The 25,812-nt window shown below is 44.5% G+C and overlaps 3 protein-coding genes across 3 annotated transcripts in view; 1 reads left to right on the top strand and 2 right to left on the bottom strand.

The window, feature by feature from the left end:
- Positions 1-10,145, top strand: part of LOC134877089 (NHS-like protein 1) — a 93,410-nt gene extending 83,265 nt beyond the window's left edge. The window contains 4 exon segments of the mRNA XM_063902462.1: positions 335-3,534; positions 3,537-3,615; positions 4,697-4,829; positions 7,639-10,145. Coding sequence (XP_063758532.1) covers positions 335-3,534; positions 3,537-3,615; positions 4,697-4,829; positions 7,639-8,407 — 4,181 coding nt within the window. The 3' untranslated portion in view covers positions 8,408-10,145.
- A 1,797-nt stretch (positions 10,146-11,942) lies between these two features.
- On the bottom strand, positions 11,943-15,677 carry hebp2 (heme binding protein 2). Its single transcript, XM_063902724.1, has 5 exons — positions 15,567-15,677; positions 15,201-15,345; positions 14,354-14,489; positions 13,508-13,688; positions 11,943-13,394 (listed from the first exon to the last, which is right to left on the bottom strand). The coding sequence occupies exons 2-5, from the start codon at positions 15,276-15,278 to the stop codon at positions 13,211-13,213; spliced, it is 579 nt and encodes a 192-aa protein (XP_063758794.1). The 5' UTR covers positions 15,279-15,345; positions 15,567-15,677; the 3' UTR covers positions 11,943-13,210.
- Positions 15,678-16,416: 739 nt separating this feature from the next.
- cmtr1 (cap methyltransferase 1) lies at positions 16,417-25,812 on the bottom strand. Its single transcript, XM_063902554.1, is given in 25 exon segments — positions 16,417-17,623; positions 17,705-17,813; positions 17,933-18,045; positions 18,143-18,190; positions 18,641-18,709; positions 18,824-18,915; positions 19,237-19,362; positions 19,722-19,853; positions 20,145-20,213; positions 20,351-20,408; positions 20,503-20,559; positions 20,647-20,689; positions 20,692-20,825; positions 21,350-21,482; positions 21,722-21,818; positions 22,018-22,136; positions 22,233-22,431; positions 22,509-22,581; positions 22,801-22,895; positions 23,196-23,267; positions 23,470-23,562; positions 23,760-23,918; positions 24,109-24,257; positions 24,383-24,481; positions 25,411-25,812. Coding segments are annotated over 24 exon segments (2,472 nt in total). The 5' UTR covers positions 24,480-24,481; positions 25,411-25,812; the 3' UTR covers positions 16,417-17,487.

Here is a 25,812-nt window from a genome sequence, read left to right as displayed (position 1 = left end):
TGCCTGTCATGGACCCTAGGGTATTATTCGCTTTACCATCTATTCTTTCTGAGCCAGACCTAGGAGAGGAAGCTTAGTAAGGAGCCTTTCTGTCTCCCCTCATATCCTTTCCTCCTTAAACGAAGCAGACCGGGAGTTATTAACGCATGTGACGGTTACAGCAAATCTAATTAATTAGCCGCCATGTGACCACAGTTTATCTGTCCAGGCAGAAGAGCAGAAGCATTGTGGCTAAAGTTTAGGGGGGGGGGGGGTATGCTTAGTGATGCACGAAGAGAAAACATGGTATTTTGATCAATAACATGTTTTATTTTCCTTCTCCCTTTGACAACAGCAAAAGGAGATCTCCGACCGCATTCCATGTTCATCCCGGGACAGTACTCCACCTTGGGCCGAGTTGGGAGTGTCAACTCCACGCTCCGGCGTTCAGACACCAGAGACTCCGGCTGCCAAACGGAAGAAGTGAAAGTTGTGCCCCCGTCCATGAGGAGGATCCGGGCTCAGAGAGGACAGGGCATTGCGGCTCAAATGGCCGGCATTTCTGCTTCCTCCTCAACAGGAAGTATATCAATCTCCAGCAGTGACAGCTCGGGGGTCGTGATGCTGCCGCAGTACAACAGAGATCTTTCCCGCTTCCACAGTCTCCCTCGACCGGGGGCCAGAGTGTCTCTCAGTGCTGACCCCATCTATAGCAGCACCCCCATCAAGTCAGAAGAGCACACTGCGCCTCAGAGGCAGATTGGGAGGCTGCAGGTTGACGACACAGTGGTGCACATGAGAAACGCCCCAAGGACAGGCACCCTGCCCCGGCCCAAGTCTCAGGAGCTGAGGGGGGCAAAGGGCAGTGATTGGGGGGGTGGCCCGGCATCTTTGGTGTCCCCACATGCTGCCTATTCCACCTCACTCATCCCCAACGCCACCCTATCCAGCTCCTCTGAGGTCATTATGCTCAACACCTCCCCGACCTCAGCTTACCCCACGGCTCGACCGCTCAGCCTGGCTTCCTCCACCAACACAGACCCCATGAGCCCCAGCCCAAAATCCTTTACCCACAGCTCCACCTGCCCAGCCTTGGCCACTTCGACCCCCACTCACCCACCACGGGATGGCGGTCTGGTGGTCGCAGCCCCTGCTAGCGAGTCGGGGCATTCTGACAGCAGTATACATAGCCACAGCACCTTGGCCCCCACGCCGCCCTCCGGCCTGCCAGAGGAACAATGGATCTACGACACGCCAGAGAACATGGTGATTCCACACCGCACCTTGACCTCCAGCTGCTCCACCCCCATAAACCAGCTGTACAGCAGCCTGGACCACTCCTCTAGGACCACCACTGACTCCAGCTCCCTCTATTCCCAAGACAATGACGGGTACTACACCTCCATGCACATGGACTCAGGCCTGCGCTCTCGGAGCCATGGCAGCGGGCACGGCGCGGCGCCCACACGGGCCGCCAGGCACAGCATGTACGAGTGCCGTGAAATGGCCAATCAGGAAGACTCTGGAAGCTTGTACAGCGACCGCTCGCTGTCACGAAGCATCTCACTCCGCAAGTCCAAGAAGCCCCCGCTGCCTCCGGCTCGCACGGACTCTCTTAGGCGCAAAAGCTCTGGGAAGAAGCCCCTCGGAGGCGTCAGCGCCCTCAGCGGCGCTAAGGAGCCGAACGCAACCATGCTCAATGAGACCCTGATCGCCAGCCTGCAGCAGAGCCTGCAGATGGGGCTGAGGGGAGGGAAGGGAATAGGGGCTTCACCTTCCTCGCCCTCGCACAGCCCATGCAGCGACTACGATGACCCTTGGGTGCTGCGGCCGCGCAGTCAGAGCAGCACCAGCGCCTGCAGCTCTGCAGCATCGCTCGTAGCTAACGCCAACTGCGGCGGCGTGTCCAACGTGTATTCGCTCTGCCACGTGACGCCTGCTCAGAGTGACACCAGTAGCTTGCGCTCAGACTATGCCGATTCCTGGGGCTACTACATGGACTACCCGCGTAACCAAGGAGACCAGAGGGCACACTCGCCCCAGGCTCATGGCACAAACAACATGTTGGCCGAGGCTCCCCCCGGAGAGCTACACGATGGAGGGGAGGTCCTGAACAGCAGCCGGGCGCCCGGAGCTCCAGGCCAGGAGGGCGACATCGCAGTGAAGCCCAAGGCGTCCACGTCCTCGCCGGACCGGGTGCACCGGCTGACCTCGCCCTCTAGCGGCTACTCAAGCCAGTCCAACACCCCCACAGCTGGGACCCCCGTGCCCTCGTTCGCCAGGTCAATGTCTCCATCGGGGAGCCGGCCCAGGCCCAGGGTGCCCGAGAGGAAGTCCTCCCTCCTCTCATCTGTGTCCATCTCCTCTTCTTCCACCTCCCTTTCCTCCAACACCTCGGACTCAATCAAAAGCTGCGGACCTCCTCCCCCACCACCTCCACCCTTGCTCCTGCTTTCCTCCTCAGCTCCCACCACCCCTCTCAGCCCACCTCCATCCTTTCCTCCCCCTCTACCGCCATGCTCCAGTGCAGGCCCTCCTCCTCCAGCTCCCCCATTTCCAACCACTCCCCAGGGTCAAACTCTGAGCCCACCCCCTGCTTGCTCCATCTCCCCTGAATTCCCTCCTCCTCCATCCCCTGATACACTAATCCCCTCCAGTTCATCCTTCAATGGGAGCTTCAGTCCTCCCCCTCCACCTCCCCCTCCTATCCCCTCTATGGGGCCCCCTCCACCTCCTCCTCTGCCTGCTTTTGTCCCATCCTTCTCTTCCCCAGCTTTTTCTAAAGCAGTGAAGGATGCTCCTAGACCAGCTCCCTCCAGCAGCCCCACCAAGTCTCCTAATCCCCTGATCACCCCGTTTGCACTGCAGAGCGTTCAGCTCCGCTCCGTCAGGCGGCCAGAGAAGGAGCTTAACGGCACGCCGGGCCACGCCAACGCTCAGGGAACAGGGGTGGACCTCCTTCAGGGCCTCAAGCCCCTGCAGAAGTCTCTCTCTCTGGAGCATCCCACCGTGGTGCACCTTTCCAACGGCTCCCCAGAAGAAGATTCCCGTAACTCCTCACCGTCCCCCGTCTCAAAGCTCTTAGAAGACTTGTGTTTGGACTTCAGCATCACAGAGGACTCGACAGATAGTACTGTCATAAACGGAAAATCTGTGGATCAGAGTTACTTTGTCAGAAGAGAAAAAGCAGAAGATGTATTGCCAAGCCCCCCACAGAGCTCTGAAAGCTCCCCTGTCAAACAGAAGCCCCCACTGATCTCCAAGAAACCCAAAATATCTTTTCTCCAACAATTCACCCCCCAACCGATCATCGAACAGACTCAGCATGAGGATCCAACCGGCCCCTTACAGACAGAAGACACAGTGGATGCGCCGCAAAGACAGACAAAAGAAGAGAAGAAAAGTGAGCAAGAGGAGGAAGAGGGAAGCGTTCAAGCTCAGAGCCGTGAAACATCTCCCATAATAACCCAGGAGGACCACACACCTGCTGCTCTCGGACAATCAAGTCCCGACCATGCAGTGTATACCAATGGAGAGGCTCATGAAGAGAGGAGGAGGAGGAGGAGGAGGAGGAGGAAGAGGGGGATGGAACAAGTAGCACGACTGGATCCGTCAGCTCCAAGGAGGACGACACTGGTGAGAAATATATATACTCTCTCATGTTTGTTTGCTTATTTTCTTTTCTTTTTTTCCCCCTTTTTTTATTGACATTTGGCAGCAAACAATTACAGTGTTTCTTCAAGACAGTAATTGTACATCGTAAGTTTGTCAGTCCGAAACGCCTTTTTCTTTTTTTACACAAAGATAAAAATACATACAATAATAAGTACGGACAGGACTGTGAGGTTTTTACGAAATCAGTCCACTTTCTCCATCCTGACACAAATAGTTCCAGTTTGTGTTTGTTTATTTTCAAACAAATTTATATGGAGTCTTCTTCAATGAGTTGTTGATTTAGCTCATTTCCATAATCCTATATGGTGAGCAGTGATGCCACAGCCTGCCTGCGTTGTGGCCAGCTCTTCAGGCAGCTGTGAAATGTTTCCCAAACTTGAAACAAGCTTTTAAAAACTGTGAAAATAGCTGGGCTTATCACTGGGACAGCTCCACTGCAGCCTCCTCTCTGACTCTCTGCTACATTTCATCTGCTCTTATGGTTACTGTCCCTTCATTTTACCCGCATTGTCCCCCCCCCCCCCCCATAACACACACACTCCACTGTCTACTCCACTTCCCTCCATCATTAATCCTTCTTTCCAAATACCCGTTTTTGCCTTTTCCTCGCTTTTCCTCTTAATCTCACTCTCTTTCCATCCCCTCTTCTCTCTGAGGTAAGGGAGGGGGGGCATAGTGTCCAGAAGAGGATGCTTTTCATGGTGGTAGGGAGAGGGGGAGGGGCTCGAATCGTAACAGAGGGGAGGGGGAACCGATCTAGTGAGGGGAGGATGAGGGGGAGCGTAAAGTGAGGCTGCCTGCAGCGGCTCAGGCAGACGTGAGGAGGAGGAGCAGGAGGAGAGAGGATGAACTAGACGAGGAGGAAAAGGGGCAATCTGGAGACAGAAAGAGAATGTAAGAAGACACCTCCTCCACACCCCCTCCGCACCCCCATGCATTTCATAGACAGCGAGGTTAATGCGACGGGACGGTGTTGAGGAAAGTGTGTGAGTTCACTCTGTTGTTACTGTGTGTGTGTGTAACTTGTCTGTTCCTCTCTCAGGTGAGGTGTTCTACTCCGGCACGGCTGAATCATCTCCGGCCCCGCCGTCCAACGGGGCCTCTGAGGAGAAAATGGTGACCCCGACTCCCTCGCGTCCCCGGACCACGGAGGATCTTTTTGCCGCCATTCACAGGTATAACGATGCTGCTTATTTTTTTTTGTCACTTCTTTACGCACTCCAACTTCCTCCTGATGTATAATTTATTCCACTGAGCTAGGTTTCCCCCCTTTAGTATGCTGTCATTGTGTTTCCTCCCACCTCTCTCTCATAAACCACAATATATCACCTTGAAGCCCAGGCTCCTTCTCCCCCTTTGACCCGTGATATCTCTTCTTCCATCCCCCTCTCCTCTCATCATCCTCCTCTTCCTCTGCCCTCCACCTCTCAGTCAGAACTTTACTCAGCACTGTCCCGTCTGGTTCATATCCGTCACACCGCCTCTCTCTGGGGTCTGAGTGGCTTTTTCTGGTTCGGGAAGAAGCAACACGAGTCGATACCAGTGACATGTTCTTCACGGCTGCGTTACTGAAGTCACATTAGCGTTGCTCGTACTCAGCACGAGAGAAAAGGCGGGTGCTTTATCCATTATTTATCTACTCGACACCCTCGGGTCTTAATCTAGGTTAGAGGCCACCGGAGAGATTGGTCTTTCCACTATCTCTTTTTTTTCACGCTGACATACATTGCATACGTGCTTCAAAGGGAGCACACGCAAACATTCCTCACGCAGCCCGCCAGTTTGTGTTTCACGGTCACGTGCAGCGGCAGCCGGGGTTCTCTTGAGCATCACAGGATTTTATTTCCGCCGGAGACAGATTGGCCATGTACTTACAGTGCACACGTGCACAAATGCGATTTATCGTGCACTTTAATTGGATTGCAGGAATGTGTAAGCATGTGTGGGAAAACCTCACTGTGGGACTTTTGTTTGTTTAGCACCTATGCCTCCATCACGCCTCCCTGGTGTGGAGCATATCGAATCATTTCAGGGTTCTTGATCTGCAGGGTCCAACGGAGAAGAATGAACTAAAGTTACCTAGTTACAATCAGCAGGGCTCGTTACATTATATCTGTTATTACATTTCAATCTTTTTGAGACATTTAAGTTCAATACAAGAGAATACAGCTCCGGAAAAAATCTACATGTATGGCAGCCATTCCAGTGTTTCCAGAAACATTGTCAGTAGTTCATAGAATTCAATAAAAATGTTTTAACTCAAAGACATACCTATAAATAATAAAACAAGAGAGAATGATATTGCTGACGTGGTTTCTTATTTTCCAGGGCTGTATATTGTCAGAATGATCAGCTTCCATTTTATAGATTTGGTGTTTTCCGTAGCAACTTCCTTGCTATCTCTCTAAATGTTTCCTCTCCCCCTCTCACCTGTCCAATACTTTGTTTTCCCCTCTCATTTCCCATCCATGCACCCCCCCCCCCCTTCTCTCTGATGAAAACCCTGAACGAAATGCCTTCACAGCTGCAGCCATAAAACACAACCCGTCTGGAGGGAAATCCTCCAAACCAAATGTAATGCAGCCGGGAGAAAGGAAATCGATGGAGCTCTCGGAGACGGCTCTTAAATTGCAGCCTTGTTTACTTCTCTATAACCCGGATTGATATAACCTTCTCTCCTGTGTGGCCTTATATTTGTGATTTTCACAGACCATGAGTTCAGGTGTGTGTGTGTGTGTGTGTGTGTGTGTGTGTGTGTGTGTGTGTATGTGTGTGTGGTGTGTGTGTGTGTGTGTGTGTGTGTGTGACAGTCTTATGTAAGGCTGATGTGAGCTCACAGGGGACGACGCTAGACGGAGGTGGAATTTAGGGCGCAGACGCATATTTTGCCGTCTTGGATTTTCCCACAAACCATTCATACGCTCTCGTTTGTTGTCCTTCATGGAAGAATTTCTTTCTGTAGATCTAATCTGAGGATTAAAGATTCTTTTCTCCCACTGCTCCATTTACTTTCAGCATCAAATCGCTCTCACAGAGTCTGTATTCTCATGCATTTATCTCTGTCCCCCCCCTCCTCTCTCCCTCCCTGTGCAGAGGGGGCATGCGGAGGGTGGGTTCATCCTTTCTAGAGAGGTGCGAAGTGGCAAGTAAATTAGCAAAGCACCGCAATGGCGCTACCTCTGGATTAGCAGCAGAGACCCCTCAGATTATTAACGCTGTTTCCCTGCCAGCCCTAACCCCCCGTACCCTGCCCGTCGCAGCTTTATGGCCATGCTTTTGCGCAGGAGTTGTAGTGGATTGAAGGCTGAGTGAGTGGTGCAGTCACCCACTCTGATACCCCCTGTTAAGAGGAGGCGGGATGTCACTGTGTGATTAAAACTGCTTCGGGCACCTTTCCCAATTTGTGCTTTTGATTAACTTCAATGCGTCTGAGCTTTTCTGCAGAGCTGCAGCGTCCGCAGCTTTCCTTGTAAAATCGTTTAACCAAAAATGTATAACTCTTCTTCTTGTGACCTCCTTTTTTCTTTTTTTGGAGCATCCACGCCACTCTATGCTTATTGTTTTACCTCTGTAAGAGATGCTGTGACGCATGGCTGCTGGGGGCGGTGCCGGCATATGGCAGATATGGGACAAATATTGTGGCACGTTGGCCAAGTATTTAAGTGGAATCTTTTTCCCTTTTTTTTTGGGAACATCTACACAGAAACAATACCAAACTGGGCTGAGCTGCTTCCTGCTCCGTTGTTGTATGAAATCCCATATGCTGCAGCCTCGTTTTAACGGGAATAATTGGATCTGAGGATTGCTTCCTGACAAACTGCCCCCAACTCTGCATTTCTTCTTGCTCTTTCATCAGTTCAACATTTAATTTGCCATAAAATGATTCAACTCTTCATAAATTCAATAACCCCTCCTTGCAGTCACTACCTCACTAAGCCACATTTGGAAAAACGTGTCAATAATTAGATTTTTATCATTTCTTAGGTCCAAGCGCAAGGTCCTGGGCCGCAAGGAGTCCGAGGAGGACAAGTCCCGGTCTGGGAGCCAACCCCAGTCTCCACCTGGCACCCCTACAGGGGGCTCCCCAGTGATGGGGTCCCCAGGGATGGTGTCCCCAAGTGTGGTGTCCCCAAGTGTGGTGTCCCCAGGGGCGATGTCCCCAGGGGCGATGTCCCCGGGGACGACGTCTTCCTTGCCCCGTCAGACAGGCTCCATCCAGCGCAACCTCCGCAAGTCCTCCACCAGCAGCGACACCTTCAAGGCCCTCCTCCTGAAGAAGGGCAGCCGCTCAGAGACCAGCTTCAGGATGTCGGCCACCGAGATGCTTCGTTCCACCGGCCCTCGCTCAGCCCAGCGAACGCACTCCGAGTCAGCGCTGGACTCTCCCTCTGCATATTCCTCCTCACTGGGGTCCCCGAACAGCCCCTGCTCCTCCCCAGGCCGCGGGAAGAGGGCAACAGACGAGTGGAGCCGCTACGATGCCTTTTCCCTGTCCTCGCCGACGCCATCAAGCTATTCAATGAGCGGCTTCAAGTACGGACGCTCCCGCACGCCGCCCTCTTCTGCCAGCAGCAAGTACAATGCCCGCAACCGAATCCTCAGCAGCCCAATGACAGTCATCTGTGAGCGGGAGGGGGAGCTGGCTGAAAGCGAGTACGGGGACACGGCAGACAGTCTGTCCGGACCCCCGGCTCAGACCCTCGCTGCACTCAATAACTCCAACGGCACTTTATCCGGAGAGAGCAGAAGTTAGGGAGTAGGGAGCGCCCCTGAGAGACAGGGAGCTGAACTCATCATAAGCAGGTAGCCGGCAGTGGGAGGAGCCGATAGTTGGCCCTCTAGAGAGAACTTCCTGTGCCACACCCCCCCTGCAAAGCCTGAGGGGGTGGATGTCGGGTGCTGATGTGAGGTCAGAGGTCACCCCGTCATGGACAGAGCTGAACTTTAACTGAGGTGGAGGACTGGTTCTCCTCACGTTTTGTGTTGAAAAAGAAGTGTTTCTTTTACACCTGGAGTTTTAAGTATGTTTTCCATTTGTTTTGCTGTTTTCTTTTACTGTGTCATGTCCCTAACACGCAGGACCTTTTAAAGTTTCTTTGAAGAACAATGTTGGGGTGGTAAACCGAGATGAAGTGAAGGAATTGGAAAGTAACTTTGCTGCTGTGGTGCTGGTGTAGCTGGGCCGCTGGAAAGAGTGGGATGTAGCCACTTGCCTTTGTGAACCTCCTTCAGCTTCTGCTTCTCTTCTGTTGGCTTTGGAAAGTGTTTGAATGCACCACCGTTTGCATGTGTTGTGGAAATAGGACGCAGTGGTACTACAGAGAGCGCCTCTTAAGCTGTGATTTTTGCCAGGTTTTGCTTCTTGTTCTTCAGAGTTTGCAGAGCTGGCGTGTTCAGTGGTCCGTAGAAAGTGCAGAGGGCTCAGCGCTGTCTCCTAAAGATGGCCAGGAAGTAGAAAACGGTTGAGTTTAAAAGACCCAACCAAAACAGCAAATCTGTTCTAAAAAACGTTCATAAAACCTCTATTCATGAGATTTTAGTTGATAGATTTTGTACTGTTCATATGTCCTTTTCTTTGTTTGTGACTTTAAAACATGTTTTAAAGCTGGTTTAATAAACAAGTGATGTCATGACAGTATGAATCTATACGTGTAAAGAGAGTCCGGGTCTTTTAGTGGTCATGTTTGTTACCAAAGAGCTGAGAATAATCTGGCAGTGAACACAATCTGAGGGGGGGCTTTTCTAACATCTGTGCGGTCCAGTCGTCGCTGAGTTTGCTGCGAAGCATTTTAGGGCTCGAATGATTTCTATAACGCTGTTAACATTTCTGCTCAGTTTATCTTTTTGCAGTTTTATATGATTCGGTATGTAAATACTTAGAGAGACTTTTAAGTAACATTTTGACTTATTTTCAAAGACTGTACATTTTTTAGAGCCCAGCGTTTGCTGACAGGGAGTGGTTTCCTTTTTTGTAGATTATTTATTTTCACATAGCAGGGCAAACGTTGTGGCGATCTGAGTCGACCAGGTGGGGGTGCAGGGAGGGCCACATTTACTACGCTGATCCCACCAGGCTGTTCCTTCTTTTTACAGGTGCTTCATAATAACAAATTAAATGCAATCATGTAAATATTTGTGCTAAATCCTTCAACTGCCCTTAATCCCTAGTCATGCAAAGCTCATGCTGGTGCTGTCGGCAGAGTAGATGTGGTCTCCATGGAGTCATAAACCAAGGTGACAGGCGTGAGACTTCCTAACCTCCGAACAGCCATAACCCCCTCTGGTTTAATCACCTGTGACCAAAGTGTGTCTCCGAGCTCCTGCCCGGCCATGATTGAGCTCTTGGGCCTCCGAGCTTTTTCTTGTGACAGGAAAACGTCTCAATCGCAGAGAGCTTGTGAAAAGACAGGACAGAAAAAGTGCTGGGGGTTGCGGGGGGGAGCTGACGCTCATGTGTATGTCTGTGTAATAAAAACAAAGTGATATTTAAAGAGATGATTCTGTCAATTTGTGTTAGCCATCTGCCAAACTGCCACCCCAAATCACAGTCTCATTAGTGCCGTTGCCATGACACCCACACTCATCCGTCAAGCCCCAGAGGGCCCCCTCCCCCTACCCAAAGGGTCATCAGTTCTGTCTCCTTCTGGACATCCTATTAGGACACACACTGAATCACAGGCTCAGCCCATAATAGAACCAAGCCCTGCAGAGTGACCGTCTGACTCTGACGGCCCACCACTCACCTCTCGACATCCCAGACGAGGAAAACGTCGAGTATCCGTTCCCAAGGGCACAGAAACGCTGACCGCCTCTCAGTATTTGCAATGATGTCCCCCCCCCCCACCTCCAATTCAGCAGCGTCACCTGCTCTCTGACGCTGTGTCCATCTGGCTATCAATACAAACTCCTCCCAGCCAAAATATATAAGGGTCCCCCGTATTATAAACAATACACTTTTTGGATAAGGATTCCCAAATATGTCCAGAACTAACTTTTTAGATAAGGGGGAACCCTTATCAAACAAAAAGAGAAGAGAGAGAATTTTATTTTTAGGTCCAGGACTAACGTTTCCCCCCTTGTATAAAAAATTGGCACATCTTCAACAATATATATCTTTACAATAGTTTGTTTAAAATGTCTAATGTTCAAAATACTAAATTATGAAAACACAGCATAGTATAATATGGGGAATTTTAAAAAAAAAATGTTGTAGTGCAGTATCTCAAAAATATCATACAAAATAACATAGTATATTATATCAAAATATCATACAATATTAAGTCGTAAAATTTGGCAAAAGTCATGCTTTAATATATATATACAGCCACGAAAGAAATGAAGAGACCACTTCAGCATTATCAGTTTATCTTGTTTTATTATTTATAGGTTTGTCTTTGAGTTTTTTATTTTTTATTTTGTTGTATTCTCTAAGCTACTGACAATTTTTCCTCTGTGTTGGAATTCAACAGACACTGGACTGGCTGCCATACATGTAGAGATAAAGATTTAGGAAACATTTGGAGGGGGCTCTTAATTTTTTTCAGAGCTGTATAATGTTTTTCACTCTCACTCTGTTGCTGCTTTAAACTCCTGAATTTTCCCACGAGGATTAATAAATCTCCATCTTATCTTATCTTTTGTAGAGAGTATCATGAGAAATGTCAAAAAATGTCATAGTATAGTATGTAGAAAATATGAAAACATTCAGATCGCAGTTTAAAATATAATGAAAAAAAGTGATGTTATAGTATGTTGATTTGAAACAGAAGTATTTCACTTATATGCTCACTGAAGTCCTCCACCTCAAAATACACAACATGGGTTTAAATGTTAGCGTCATTATACATTTGCTATCTGTAGCAGAGCTTCACCTCACTGAGCACGGACTGAGAGATCGATCTGGCCGTTAAATAACAGATATGTAGTGTGTATGTTCAGAGGATATAAAAAGATGTAAGATCTGCTGAGCGTCTGAACATGATATTGGGAACATTTCTGCCACAAATAAAGAGAATGACTCAGCAGACATTGACCAACAACAGAGCCAGAGGAGAAGGTGAGAGAGGATGGAGGGCAAAGCAGTGTGGAGTGTATCGCCCTGCTGATGAAAGGTCACAACGATCAGTGTGTGGAGGACGGCCTGAACTGTACCCCCTGCAGATCAGATTAACCACCACACTGAAGCATTGTGCGGTTTGGGACATACAAACATCTAATCAGGAAATAGGGATGACTAAAACTTAACTACATAATGAAGATGGAGGAAAACATATCAGAAAAGTCAATCATTTGATGCAGAGGTACATTTATTATACATTTAAATTCAGAAACATCATATCCCATGATTCATACATCAGTGCAGTGCTTACGTCACAATTCCCTCAAGTAGCGTGCAGTTTCCCTTCTTCAGGATTAAAAGCACACAACTTTAGTATATAATGAGCTCTTCATATAATGATTAAAATGATTTAATGTATAAAAACTCAAGATTAAAAAACAATATAGCTTGTATGTGAGAAGATTTTAGCTTGAACCACACAGAGGTAATGCACATTTGTTTTCTTGCTGAGATTTTGCAAGCATGACTGGTCTAGATTGAAAATGACTCCCTCACTCTTCACAACGAGCGTGATACGGCGACAGAAAGTAAGGTCTGAGATCAGATTTAGCAAGTCACCTTCACGGCAGCTACACTCACTGGTAAAACGGAAAACCTGCTGTCTGAGTTTGTGCAGGTGACCTACAGAGCTAAAGGAGAGGCTCACAGCCCATTTGTACATTGAGATGGGTTCTGTAAACATTCCTCTTGTCTACACTGGACTCAAATTGATGTCTTTCTAAGGTTTTTTGTACAAAAACAAACCCTTTTAATTTGGAGGATAGAAGCTGAACCACACCATCTCTGACTGTTACAGCCTCATATCGGTTATGACTCAACTTAGATTGCAGTTGTTCACAGAACGAGGAGTGGAGAAGTTGTCCCGCATCATTAAGCATTCTCTTTACAGACAAGAAGAACCATCACATTACAATTATTGCATTCAAACATGTGAACCTATCCTTTATGTCATCTTTCTGCACAGTATTTTCATATTGCTATTTAGGTACAAAGATTATACAAACCCCCCCCCAAAAAATTAAGAGGCACTTTTTGTCATGAAAAGATGCACCAAATGAGAGGTGTGTTTTCTGACTAGTTGGCACCACCTACTGGATAAATTGAAATGTTGCATGCAGTTTTTCCCCCGGGGTTTTTAGTTTATAACGACCTTTTAGACAGAGCTATTGTAATAGTTTGTTAGGAGTCTTCGTCAAGACCCTCAGTAAGTGTACAATTCAGTAACTTTTAGTGAAAGGAAATAAAACAACACAGAATCAGACAAATTAATACACAAAATGTTTGTTGTCAGTATGACCTTCAATTTTGTTCCTCATACTTCTATGATAAGAATATGATTTTTTTTAAACTGTTAAATGGGCATGTCATTTTTGTTCTTCCACAATATCATTATTTAAGGCTTGTAGTGGTGAGAGTTTAGTGTAAACATTGAACGTATTATTCCGGCTCCTTCTTCAGGACCCAGACCTCGTTCCTGCGGTTGGTGAGTTTGAAGGGACTGTCATACCCGGCTACGTAGAAGGGATGGTCGATGAATTGGACCCCGTCCCTCTTCAGGCTTTCAATAAGAATCAGAAGCTCTTCACGCTTCATTTTCTCATTGGAGTAACCCCCATATGTCCTGGAACAAGAAAGGGATCTAAGATTAAGTCACGCACCTAGGAAATGTTACAAAATATCACCTGAAATTTGAAATGCCATCTATTACCAGTCGGTGCCTAAGCTGTACTCTACCTGACAAAGGCTGTGAACTCTTTCCGGTGCTCCACAAACACGTCGGGGTCGCTCGGTGGCGGGGGATTGTCCTGATGCTCCTCTGGGATGTAGAAGGAAACGGTAAACTGAGATTCGCAAGCGGGGCCGGCTCCAGGGTCCACACGGCACGACACAGGAGCCGTCATCTCCACTTTGACCTCTGACAAACAAGGGGAAAACATACACACATTTTAGAAAAAAAGGAATAAAAGACTAGCAGAACTCACGTCTGTCTGCATAAAAAGATGACAAAAGTACATGAGAAATGTTCAGATTTGGTTGATGATTGGTTTGAGATGTATCCTGTTCAGTGTTTGTAAAATTAAACTAAAACTATGTGTAGGTTGCCAGCTGGAGGATCTACATTTCACTACATAATGACACCCGAACAGAAGGTGGAAATATAACACAATGTGTAGCAGATTTAGAGGATTAAACAGCAGGTTTACACATCACCCTCACCCTACACTGCAGTTGTCAACAGCACAAACAATTCTCATAAATAATGCTGCCGTAAACTGCTGAGTCAGAGGAGTCAGGGGTGCTGTTACAAACTGCTGAGCAAGCACTTTAGTCAACTTTTCCCCCGGCTTTCTTGTCTTCATGCCAAAGTCATCCATAACGCCATTCTGCAACTTTAGACATTAATTAATTGACTGATTCTGTTTTATTCAAGTTTAAGGATTTTAAAATAAGCTTTTTTAACAATAGCAAAAAAAAGCCACTTCCCTGAGTAAGTATTGACAGAATAAAAAATGAGCTTTACAAAATAAATGTAAGTTAGATCAGGCTGTACATGCTATGTGACACTTGGATGAAACTCACTGTTTTGATTGCTGCCTTGAATGTAGTTGAAGAGCTTGCGGAAGCCTGCACTGAGGGCCGGGTCCCACTCCATCCCACTCAGAGTGGTGCTCACCCAGTTTGTGGCATGGTATGTGCGGATCTCATAGTCTTGTCCCTGCAAAACACACACACACACACACACACACACACACACACACACACACACACACACACACACACACACACACACACACTCGACTGAAGTAACAAACTTATTGCACTTTGATCGCTCATCAATGCTACTACTGTTCTACCTCTCCAGCATTACAGAGTCTGACAGATCAGAGATTTCGATCTGCAAATGTCATTTTTGTTTCACATTTGGTCCAAAAGTTAATTTAAATTAAATGCAATAAATAAAAGCAGCAAATGCTCACAGTGAAAAAGCTTGAAACATCAAACGGTTTTACACTTAAACTGGATAAAATTGATTTTCAAATACAACCAATTTTATGTTGATCAACTTGTCTTTTCAGCACTACAGATAACTTAGAAAATTGCCTATCTTTAGCTCCAAAACGGTGTCCTTCTTTAAGTTTTTCAATCTGCATTTGTTGTAGTTCTTATTTATTTACTTGCAATACAAAATATTTTCCTTTTTACACATTAAATCTGCATTACCTCCTTTAGCATGGCTATCTGAAACACAGCGACCTTCACATTTGAGAATTGTCACTGAAAGTTTGTCACTTTTTATTTTATTTTATAAATTGACATTTTAGAACTACCTTAACCTACATCTCTTGTCACATATTCAAAGAGAACCATCTACATCAGGCCAACAGTTTACTGTCATTTCACATAAGGACATCTGGTAAACATTTACCTCTTTCTTCTCTCCTTCTGTGTATTTGGGGTTCTGCAGTCCGGTTGAGAACAGAGCTTGTCCCATAGCTTTCAGCATGACTGGAGCGAAGGTTGTCAAAACTAGTAAGAGCGAGATACCGAAGAACTCAGGCGTTTTCCAACACCTGCAATTCGTTGTTCATGGAAAGGCATTACAAAACCTCACTTGTTACATCAGGTCACGAGACTAGTTATCTATTCATACACATCTTAGCTTATAAAACTCGGGAAATACATATTCTCTCAATAACTCAGATACTGGGATGCAATAATTGACAACAGAAGATGTCCTCACCTCGTAAGATGTTAAATCATTGAACAAATACAAATAGAAATACATTATTACCTGTCAAGTCAACCGTACTGTCACTACTTGCAAAGGGTGTGGAGCGCGTTTGTTTTCAGTGCATCGCTTCCTGTTACATAAAGCTACAATCTGATTGGCTGAGCGAGTGGAACTTCAAAATAAGAGTCTCTATCTGTTGTGTCAACATCACTGCGTAAATAAAGACAAGTTCAAATGAGGCCACAATTTACACTTCTTTGGGTGTTTTGGATTCATGCAACAACGCGGTGGCAGGAATTTATTTAAATTATACTTAAAAATATAATTTTAATTATCTATGCCGTTTTTTTATTTTTATACCCTTATAAGTTTTACTAGGAAAGAAGAAACCTCTCTATACCCATCAAGATGTTTAGGCATGTTCTCCGGTAGGTACAAAATAAAACACTTACAGGTAAGGACACGTCTATGCGTTAAGAAAGGGTTACTGTACATCATTTGGAATGCATGTCCAGCACTTAAGACAATTATTGCACATCTGTTTACTTTAAAACCTGAAGTAAATTACAAACTGGGTCCTATATCAGAATCAGAAATACTTTATTTATCCCAAACTGGGAAAAAATTTCGTTGCAGCAGCGAAATACAAAAAGAAGCAAAACAAATAACAAATAATTAGAACTAAAAAATAAAAATGAATAATCTGATTAAGTTATCCTGTGGACCTTTGTAAAAATGTAGTTATAAAACCTTTTTTTGTTATAATTTGTGCTCACACTGAGTAACTGATTGTATTTCTATGTGAAATATAACGAAGTTAACAAACAGAGGATTCAAAGCTGCTTTATCCAGGCATTGTTATCAGCTTTCAGACAGGTGTATAAATAAAATGTTACCAGGCAGTTAAAAGTTATTTCTGGTAAGAGCATCTTCTCCCATTTATTTACTACATCATCGTTATTTACATCATAGGGATTCATAGCTAACTTTACAAGAAAGAAAACAAGTCATTTGCAGTTTTTAAGAAGAACACAGTCCAGGCGATATGAGGCACAATAACAAAGAGGAGTCGGAGTAAAAACCTAAAACCTAACAGGACCCCTCCCAACTGTTTAACAAACACACACAAACACACTGGTGGTAGATCACGTATGAATGGGAAATGCTACATCTTTAACTCCGATGAACTTGAATGCAAATGGTGAAAATAAGTCTGAAAATGATTGCTCTACTTGGGCTTCAGCTACAGTTTTGCAGGAGTGACAACAAGGGGCCTGTTGGTGTGGGATATAGTCTCCATGGAGCTGAGAGGTTTAGCAGTTGTAGAACAAGGCAAGCGAAGACACTTTACAGATATGGATGCATAGTTTAACAGGTGTAACTCTATCTAACATTTTTGAAAACAGCAGGTGCATCTCTCTTGTCAATGCTAATTGGATGTATGCACTCACACCCACACCCACACAAACACACACACACACACAAAATGTGGACACAGCTGTAAAAAAAAACTCGATCTACAGGGACATGCGATCTAATGGAGGGATAATTGCAGCAGCTTTTCGTCTCTATGTTGTCCTATGAAGGGAGAGCTATTCGATACTATCAATAGAGCCAAGGGCAGGGGGAAAAGGCAGAAAGACAGAGTGGTTTCTCAAATGTTCATTGCTTACACACAGTCCAAATGTCACTGCTGGCAATAGCAGCAAACAGTTCCTCCCCTGAGCCCCAGAACTCCAGTTCCAACCTGTCAATCCTTTCCATATGCCACATATTATAGAGGAACAAGCAGGGTCTTACAATGGTTATAAAACAATTCACTGATTGATATTTACTTGAAGAACAAAAACCCTCTTTAACTGTCAACATGAAGTCAATAAGGCGTTGAATTATAACCTTTTTCAAAGACTATATTCTTCCAAAATTAGTGCATTCTTTGTCTAGTTTGCAGCAAGGGAAGCTCCAGGGCTCTGTAAGCGTTTCAGGTCTGGTGGTTCTGGTGGACGAAGGACAAAACATCATTTTTGGACAGTTTCTCGGGGTCCATCCGTGTCTGAGAATCGTGGACTATGACCCCGTCCACCCAGGCCCAGAAGTACCGCTCAAAGTGGCAAACACTGAAGGGGAAGACAAAGGAAGGAAGTGTTAACTCGTATAAAGATGTTGCTATCTCACTGTGGGTAAAGAAGACTACATACCTGAAGGGAGCAGCAGCGTTGGCTGGCATTTCATAGGTGGACACCTTGGTGGTTTTATTGAAGAAGAACTTCATCTTGGAGTTTTTGCTGTAGGCCATCGTCCAAGGCTCTGAGGAAGAGAGAAAAAGTTTGAACATTTCTGAATTGAAATTGGATATTTCATCCGCAGAATTGTTGAGGGTTTGATTAAAGCAACTTCAAGAGTGTAGATTAAAGTGCTACACATACCGTTGACGGTCTTAACGACGTAAAGGCCGGTGGGAAGGAAGTGTCGGTCGTCTCTGCCTGTGTAGGACAGACGTGGGACTCCTCCTGAACTCTTTGTCACCTTCATCTCTAGTCTGTACGAAGAAAGAAGAAAAAAACAGTTCCAAGAAACGTGAAACTCGGCCTGATGTTCTAAAGCTTAGATTCTCCATTCGTGACATCCTGCCATACCTGACGAAGATTTTCTCCATTTCCTCCAGCCTGTAAACCTCCTTCACTCTGTTTGAGAAAATATAGAAATGCCATTACAGAAATGTAAGATATAAAGTACTCTCAACTTAATCAACTCATGAAAACTTCTTAGAAAGGACACACATTTTCACATTGACCCATATCACATTTAGTTAAAGCTGCATATTGGACTATGTCTGGCCTCATAAAGTAGTATCTACGTCACAATCTCACTAATATTTTAGTGTCAAATGGACTTGCTGACCATAATGGCTTTACGTGATGGGAAAATGTCACAGGGGGATTAAGACTAAATCTACTTGTTAGCTTTGTGTTTACATTTCCATGACATTCTGAAATGTTTTATGCCTGAAGCGCAAAAGTATGTTTTCATTGTTTCATGCCGTCAACACTTTCAGGGCTTTTAGTGAGAATAAGATCCCTGCAAAAAGGTGACAAAGCAAATGTAAAATTGTTAAAAGTCTTTTAAATGATTACCTGATAGGGTTCATGTCTGGTCTGCTGGGTTTGGCCACTGCTTTAACAAACTTCTCAGCCATCTGGATCCTGGATATAGGATGTACATTATTCACCAAAATATAAAAACTGGTGAGAAAAGTCAAATGTAATGCAACAGTAGGTCAATGTATTCATGCAGATGTTTGTGGGTATTATTCCTACCGTTGGTTGAAGTGCCGATCTCTTACATCAGTGCCGTTCAGTATCAGTGCATCCATTACATGAACTGCGTTGATTCTCCGCTGAGCTTTGCCCTAAGGATCAAGTCAATTGTATGAAACGTTTATATCTTCATTAACACATACACACAGCAAAACGCTTGTTGAGGTGTATTTCTAACAATATGCAACTGTTCCTTTATTTAGGAGGGGGAAAAACACTGAAAACTCCTACAATTACAAATGAACTTCACAACCTGAAGCCTGTTTTTGAAGAACAAAATGAGGAATGCAGGACAAAACAAAAGTACATAGCATTTCATGAGAATTGTTATTATTCCAGAATGAAAATAAATAGAGCCAGGCTTAAAGAGAGCACGATGCTGGCTCGCACATTTCATCTGTTCTTCCTCTCACCTCGCCCTTTAGTTCTTGGACGATCTCCACGCTCAGAAGAGTATCTCTTGGCAGTTCCAGCTTGAAAGTCTCCAGTTTCCTCCAGCGCAATGGCAACTTCCCATCCCATGTGTATATCTGAGACTTCTACACGAGCCAAGGGGGAAACAGGGAAGGCAATTAAAGAGGTGAAAACCGGTTCAACTACAGGCTGCCGTGCTTTAAGAAAATATTGAATCCTCTTTGCTCGCCGCCAGCCCTCTGAATAAACAAATAAAAACATTAGGGGTGAAAAGATTAGCTATTCAGAGCTGCTTTTTAATCTCGCAAAATAAAAGCAAAGCCAAGGGGAAATCCAGAGAAGAGATAAAGAAATGGGATCAGGTTTAAGGACAGATATCAAATATTGGAAATCTTTAAAAAATATACTTATTAAATCTACATAATAATGGAGGATTGAGCAAGTTGTGTAAAAAATACATAACTGCAACGCTACATTGACTCACCCCGAGCGACAGAAGGAAGATCTGCTCCCCGCCTCCCACAATGCACCTGTGGTCAAGGATATGACGCAACTTCTCGAGTGAAGTGGAGACGAGAGGTGTGAGCTTTGTCTGGAACGACTCCACATCTGAGGTCTGAGGAGCAGCAGATGTAAGAGATGACAGAAACGCAGATTTTTCTTATTTGTGAACAGATCAAATAAATACACAGCTTTTGTTTGAACCACTAGCACAACATAAATCAAACCCTCTGGGAAATACTGTTTAGGATTCACCAAAGTTTACAAAGCTGCTTAACTCTTTATTTATTGCTCTTTATTTGACTTGTATTATAAATTAGGAAGCAGAATCCTCTGACGGCCCACATTTATCAGCGTTGCTTTTCCTTCCAGGGTTTTTTTTTAAATCCCAGATGTATTCACTGACCTTTATCAGCTCGTAGAACTTTGATTTTGGGTCTGAGGAAGCAGGAGTGACTCTGGCCTTGTCTGGGACCTGGGGTGTTTCAATGTATTTAGGAGTGGAATAAAATAGAACAAAACTGCATTATTCAACCAAATCTATTATTTGTAATACATTGTTTTTATTCCAACTTCAATCTAGTAAATATATAACACATTATCTCCACTCACCAGCCACAGTTTCATGCACTCCTTCCTAATTTCTGCCTGCCTCGCCTCACTGAGAGTCCTGGAGGAACACACGTCACACGATCAGTCACAAACTCCATGACCACAGTGTCATACAGATGAATACACACAGAAGTACAACAAAGGTTACTCACTGATCTACAACGAAGGCGTGGATCTTAGCCAAGGCTTTGATCTGGACCACACAGAGGCTGCAGTGAGAGGAAACACATGTGTCAGTCATTGATTCTGAAATAAAACAGTTTAAAAAAGCCTTTGTGAATATAGTGTGTCCCTACCTCTCGTTGGAGTTGACCATGAACTGGTAAAAGTCTGTGTCTTCTTGATGAGGCTCAGGGGAACCACTTCCACTACGTCAGTGTCCATGTTCCGCAGCTGGTTCAGTTTCAGGTTGACTCTGAACATGTATTCCCTGATGGCGTCTGAACCGGGCTTCAGACCACGGCACACTATGTACCTGCAGAGCCCGATGAGAGGGATCGGTTGAACAGATGCAATACGTGTGTGTGTGTGAAAACTCTCTCTTATGATTAAATATGATGCATAGCAGAGTTCCATTTCAGCTTGGTTGAGACTTGCTGAATATTATTAGTATTTTAAAGTTGAACCAAATATCTGAGATCAGGACATTTTTTCAGTATTTCACTATGGTACGTTTTATTTGACTGCACAGCCACGTTATGTCTAAGGCTGAGGCTAAATGAACCAGTAAAAGAGGCAGTTATATTATGAGGGAAAGTCCAAGTTAGGATCACATGATGTGTTGAAGTCCAACCGTCAATATACTTGTAAATGCCTTTCTGTGGTCATTTAGTTTACAAACACAAAGTTTCGCACAAATGCATAATTTATATCAGAGAACACGCAGATTATATATGTTAAGAACATATGTTTAACAAGCAATAATTACCCTGTCATAAACATAAACAAGCAACAAACTCCACACTGATTTTCTAGCACATGGTGTCCATTCACACACACCTCTCAGAGTTGGCGGGTCTGCTGGTTATGGGTTTGAAGAGACAGATCCTGTCGAAGGAGAGGTAGAGCAGGTAGATCAAACCCACACTGAAGGGAGTGAATAGGTCAAAGGTCTTGCAGACAAAGTTACCACCTGGAGAAGCAAAAAGAAAGTGGTTGACTATAACCTTGAACGTAAACAAACAGCACGTGTGCAGAGGAGAGTATAACATCATGAATATGATGAAGGTACATATATCATGTTTCATTAGTTTCCCAGAGTTTTAAGGACATTTTGAAGGGTTAGAAGCTATAGCCACAGTGTAAAACGTAATGACAGACAGGAAAGCTGACTAAGTTGACTCATTCGTTTATGCACATGAAAACACACACCTGTCCTGAGCGTGGAAATAGCAGTGAGGAACTGACAGAGCAGCAGCTGTTTGCTCAGGATCTCCTGGATGTTTTCCTGGCCTTCCACAGAGAAACCCTACCAGAAACAGAAAACAAAAAGCGATTCAATCAGTAAAAAAAAAGAAGCTAGAACTCTCAGTTCAACCCACCAAACAGCAGGGATTTGTAACCTCATCCTCTGCTTGATATGTATATCGAAGATAATTTGCTGAAGAGCAGTAGCTACAAATAAACTCTGCAGTAAAAACTAAAATAGACACGTGAATTAGTCTCACCCCATCTGCCATGAGGAAGTGCATCCCTCTCCTCTCTGTACTCTCCAGGACAAAGTTTCGGAAGGCAGTGATGTTTTCTGGCCGCGTGATGTCTCCGTCCCCATCCACCCCTCCCTCACCTGGGACACATAAAGGTCAAGATTGCTCTGAATCATTCATCACCTGAGACGTGACTGTTTCCTCTTCTCCTCTCTGAGCGTGATGTGTGTGCGTACCGTAGTAAGGCTCAAACAGCTCACTCGGAGCCGCAAAGAAATCTTCCAGTTTGAAGTCACAGGGTCCTTTCAGTGTCATGCCAAACCCCTTGGCATGCCAGCGTCTCCTCCACAGTATGTACTCTGAAAAGCCTCCCGGCCCCGCACAGACGTCACCGAAGTACAGAAGCTCGCCCTCACGGTCCTTTGTCAGAGGTTTCTGCATAATGAGAGAGGTTTGTCTAACCATCTGTTTAAAATGTGTCTCCGTAAACACATATCTGCTGACCAACTCACCCCTTGTGAATCCTTTGGGTTGGTAAACATTTGGTCGAAGCAATGGTCGATGTTGGCCATTTTCATTGCAGCTCTGAATATAGAGGAACAAAAACACAACTGTTCATTGTCATTACTTACAGCTTTAGAGCTTTACGAATTAAACATACACACATTCTTTACATTGTTCAAAACCAGCTATACGTAATTCATAATTAGCTTTTTTTCAATATGTGAGCACAGCAAACGACTTGTACAATATTACCCACGTGAATAATCTGACAACTCTGCTGATAACAACCTACGTACTGACCTGTTGAGGAAGATGCCTCCTCTGATCGTCTCGTAAGGGTTAGAGCGTGTCCGTGCTCTCCTCATCTCCTCGCCCTCCAGGTTATCGAATACTGACTGAACAACAAACACACACCGCGGTTAAACAACTCAGGAGTATTATAGTATTATGATTAAGATCCATCCAGTATAGATGGTAATTCACAGAGCTTTACACAAAGTCCATTGAGATCCCAATTCACCAACATAGTTAACAGAAAGACACTTAAACGCAATAGTGAAGTCTTTTGATCGCCTACACGGCACACATACACCAAGATGTCATGAACACAAATGAGTGATTAATCCGTAGGTGTATAGACAGTTTTGTGTGGTTATAAAATAAAAAAAGCATTGAAATGAGAAGTTAAAGCTCACCTTGCACCTTAGAAGAGTGTGCAGAAGATCTTCAGTGCAGAACTCTGTTTCATCCTCAATCTTAAGTTTTCTCTGTAAGCAGTAAAAAATAATTATAAATTAATTTAACGTTACAAATCCAAAAAGATGTGACAGATGTCCTCTGCGTTTTCACAAGTTAATTAGCTGATGGGAACATTTTCACACTGTGGCATCCATAGTGCCTGAGTGGATATTGTGCAATATATATATATATATATATTGTAGTCGAGAACGAGTTAATGTTTGTATTTACCGTCCCCAATTTCATCCAGTCTCTCAGCTCCTCTGAATCTGGGTTCTCTGTAGTGCATTCTGGGAACCATTCTACCTTTTGTACGGCCGTGGGCTGGAAAGGAAAAGAGACAAACAACGAGAGAAGACAATAAAACAACAGAGATACAAATCATGTCAACAGGTCATTATGATGCATGTATGAGAATAGAGGATTGAAAATTAAACACAACTGATAGTTTATTAATAGAAATGTCACATCATTAAACAATGCTGAAAACTGGATATGGTTATTTTTTAACTTATGTTTACCTCTGGTTCGTCACGCCAGTCGACACTGAGCTCCCCCTGAAAGCCCTGCAGTGTGAGTCCAAGACCCCTTCTCCCTCGTTGGGTAGAGGCCTCCACGATCTCTTTGCGTCCCTGGCCAAACTTTCCCAAACCTTCACCCTCACGGAAACCCATCTTGGCCTAAAGGTGTAAGAGGAAGCAGAGAATAATGAAGTTATACAAAAAATGTGGAAAACTCTTATGCATGTCTTTCCAAGCTTATAGGGAGGCTACTAGGAAGCGTGTATGTACAATCCAGAAGTCCGCAGTACAGACTATGAAACTGTCAACTGTTGAATATCTACTAAAGGTGTGGTTTAGAATACATTACCATGAGTTTCTGTGACACACTGTTGTACATAGAGAAATCCGAGGAGGCTTGAGAGGGGTCATTGTCCTGGTCGTCAGATACTACAGAGGGCATGGAGAATCCTGGTCTCTGGTCCTCCTGGTCACTGAGTGAGTCATTTTGGCTCGAGTCTAGACAGGACAAAACCACAGACACACAGGCAAAAAACAATCATGTAGATACAGGAGCAGGCAGAAACAAGCAACTCTAAAATAATAATAATGAATTGTTTGCAGGGGGAAAATAATGTTTTTACCTTGTCTGGATAACTGTGACTCTTCATCTGAGCTGCTGTCATCGCGTGGCCTCTTTGCCCCCTGCAGGGATGCTGCTTCAGCTCGTCTCTTCATCATGGCTAAAAGACAGATAATAAAATCAGGATTTATTATGGTGTCTGATGGATGAGGTGCTACAGCACATAGCAGATGTAGGAGAGAAATTAAGCAATACCAAACCCTGGATGAGATTTACTTTAAACATAATCTGACATAATTATCAGCCAGTGAGGCAATGATGCATGTATGATAGGCATAAACCAGTATTGTGACAGACAGTGCTGAGGCTTTATTATTAATGTATAGGGACACCAGACGATGCATTTCTGGAATTCAACCTTAGATAGTTTTTTGCAGAATAAACAAAACAAAACGTTTGGGAATGAAAAAAAAACCCCTATTATTTGCAAATGTAATGGCTTTCTAGTAGATAGTCAGCAATGCAAATGCGCGGACTTGTACATGAATTCGTAAAATACAGTATACAAACAATACATGTCTAAAGTAAAAACAGGGAAATCAGTCCTTTTCAACAGTGACCCACGCAACATTGGATCCACCAATGTTCTGCTGTGAGCATATTATTTGATCTAAACTAAGCAAACATAAAAAGTGCACACTTGTTTTGCTTTTTTCTGTGGCCGAAAAGGGGAATTTGAAAGAACACTTCCATGCAAGCACTGTGAAAAGCATGAATATGTAGATGTTAAGTGACTGTATTTATGTGTTGGTAAAAGATGTTACGTAATTAAAAGCGGCACTTCTATCAAAGCATAGTTATTATCAACAAGTCTTCCCTTAAACGTATACATAAACGGATCGCTTGGTTATATTTGGACCTCTTGACCCAGCTAGCGTATTTTATGTATTAATTTACATTCACAAAACGCTAAACTGTGACTCGTCAACATCACATAGAAGTCAAGCGACTTCCTAATCCTTAACATGGCCAGAACTTGACAATAATGTGACAATCTCGGATGAATTCCTTGCAAATATGAACAGTTACCTCTCTTGTTATGTTGTAGTTAGCAGCAGTCAGCTATAAAAGTTTTGTATAGTCGGCCCATTCCACTTTCCAAGATATATTATGGCAGGAAAACACAGCTTTAGGTAACAAGACTATCTGGTTAGTGTCAGAGTGTTTTCGTGTTTTCTGTGAAACGAAACTGCGCAGCTGTAGCAGCTTTAGCTCTTAGCTAAATTAGCCAGCTAGTTTTTACCAGCTCAGAAGAAAAACTTCACTCTTCTGTGGCGAAGCTGCAGCGACAAAACGTTAATTCCGAATATGTTTCGAGCTCCCCACTTAGATTTTTATTTGCATAGAAACTTTTGTTTAAACTCTCTCCTTCTTTTTAGGTTTACATTAGCCCGCGTTCTGAAACAACAAATTTCAGGGGTCCTTCCTTCA

This window comes from Eleginops maclovinus, chromosome 15 (assembly GCF_036324505.1).
Source record: "Eleginops maclovinus isolate JMC-PN-2008 ecotype Puerto Natales chromosome 15, JC_Emac_rtc_rv5, whole genome shotgun sequence".
Taxonomy (NCBI): Eukaryota; Metazoa; Chordata; class Actinopteri; order Perciformes; family Eleginopidae; genus Eleginops; species Eleginops maclovinus.
Note: the sequence above shows the minus strand (reverse complement) of the source record. Positions and strands in the feature narration are given on the sequence as shown.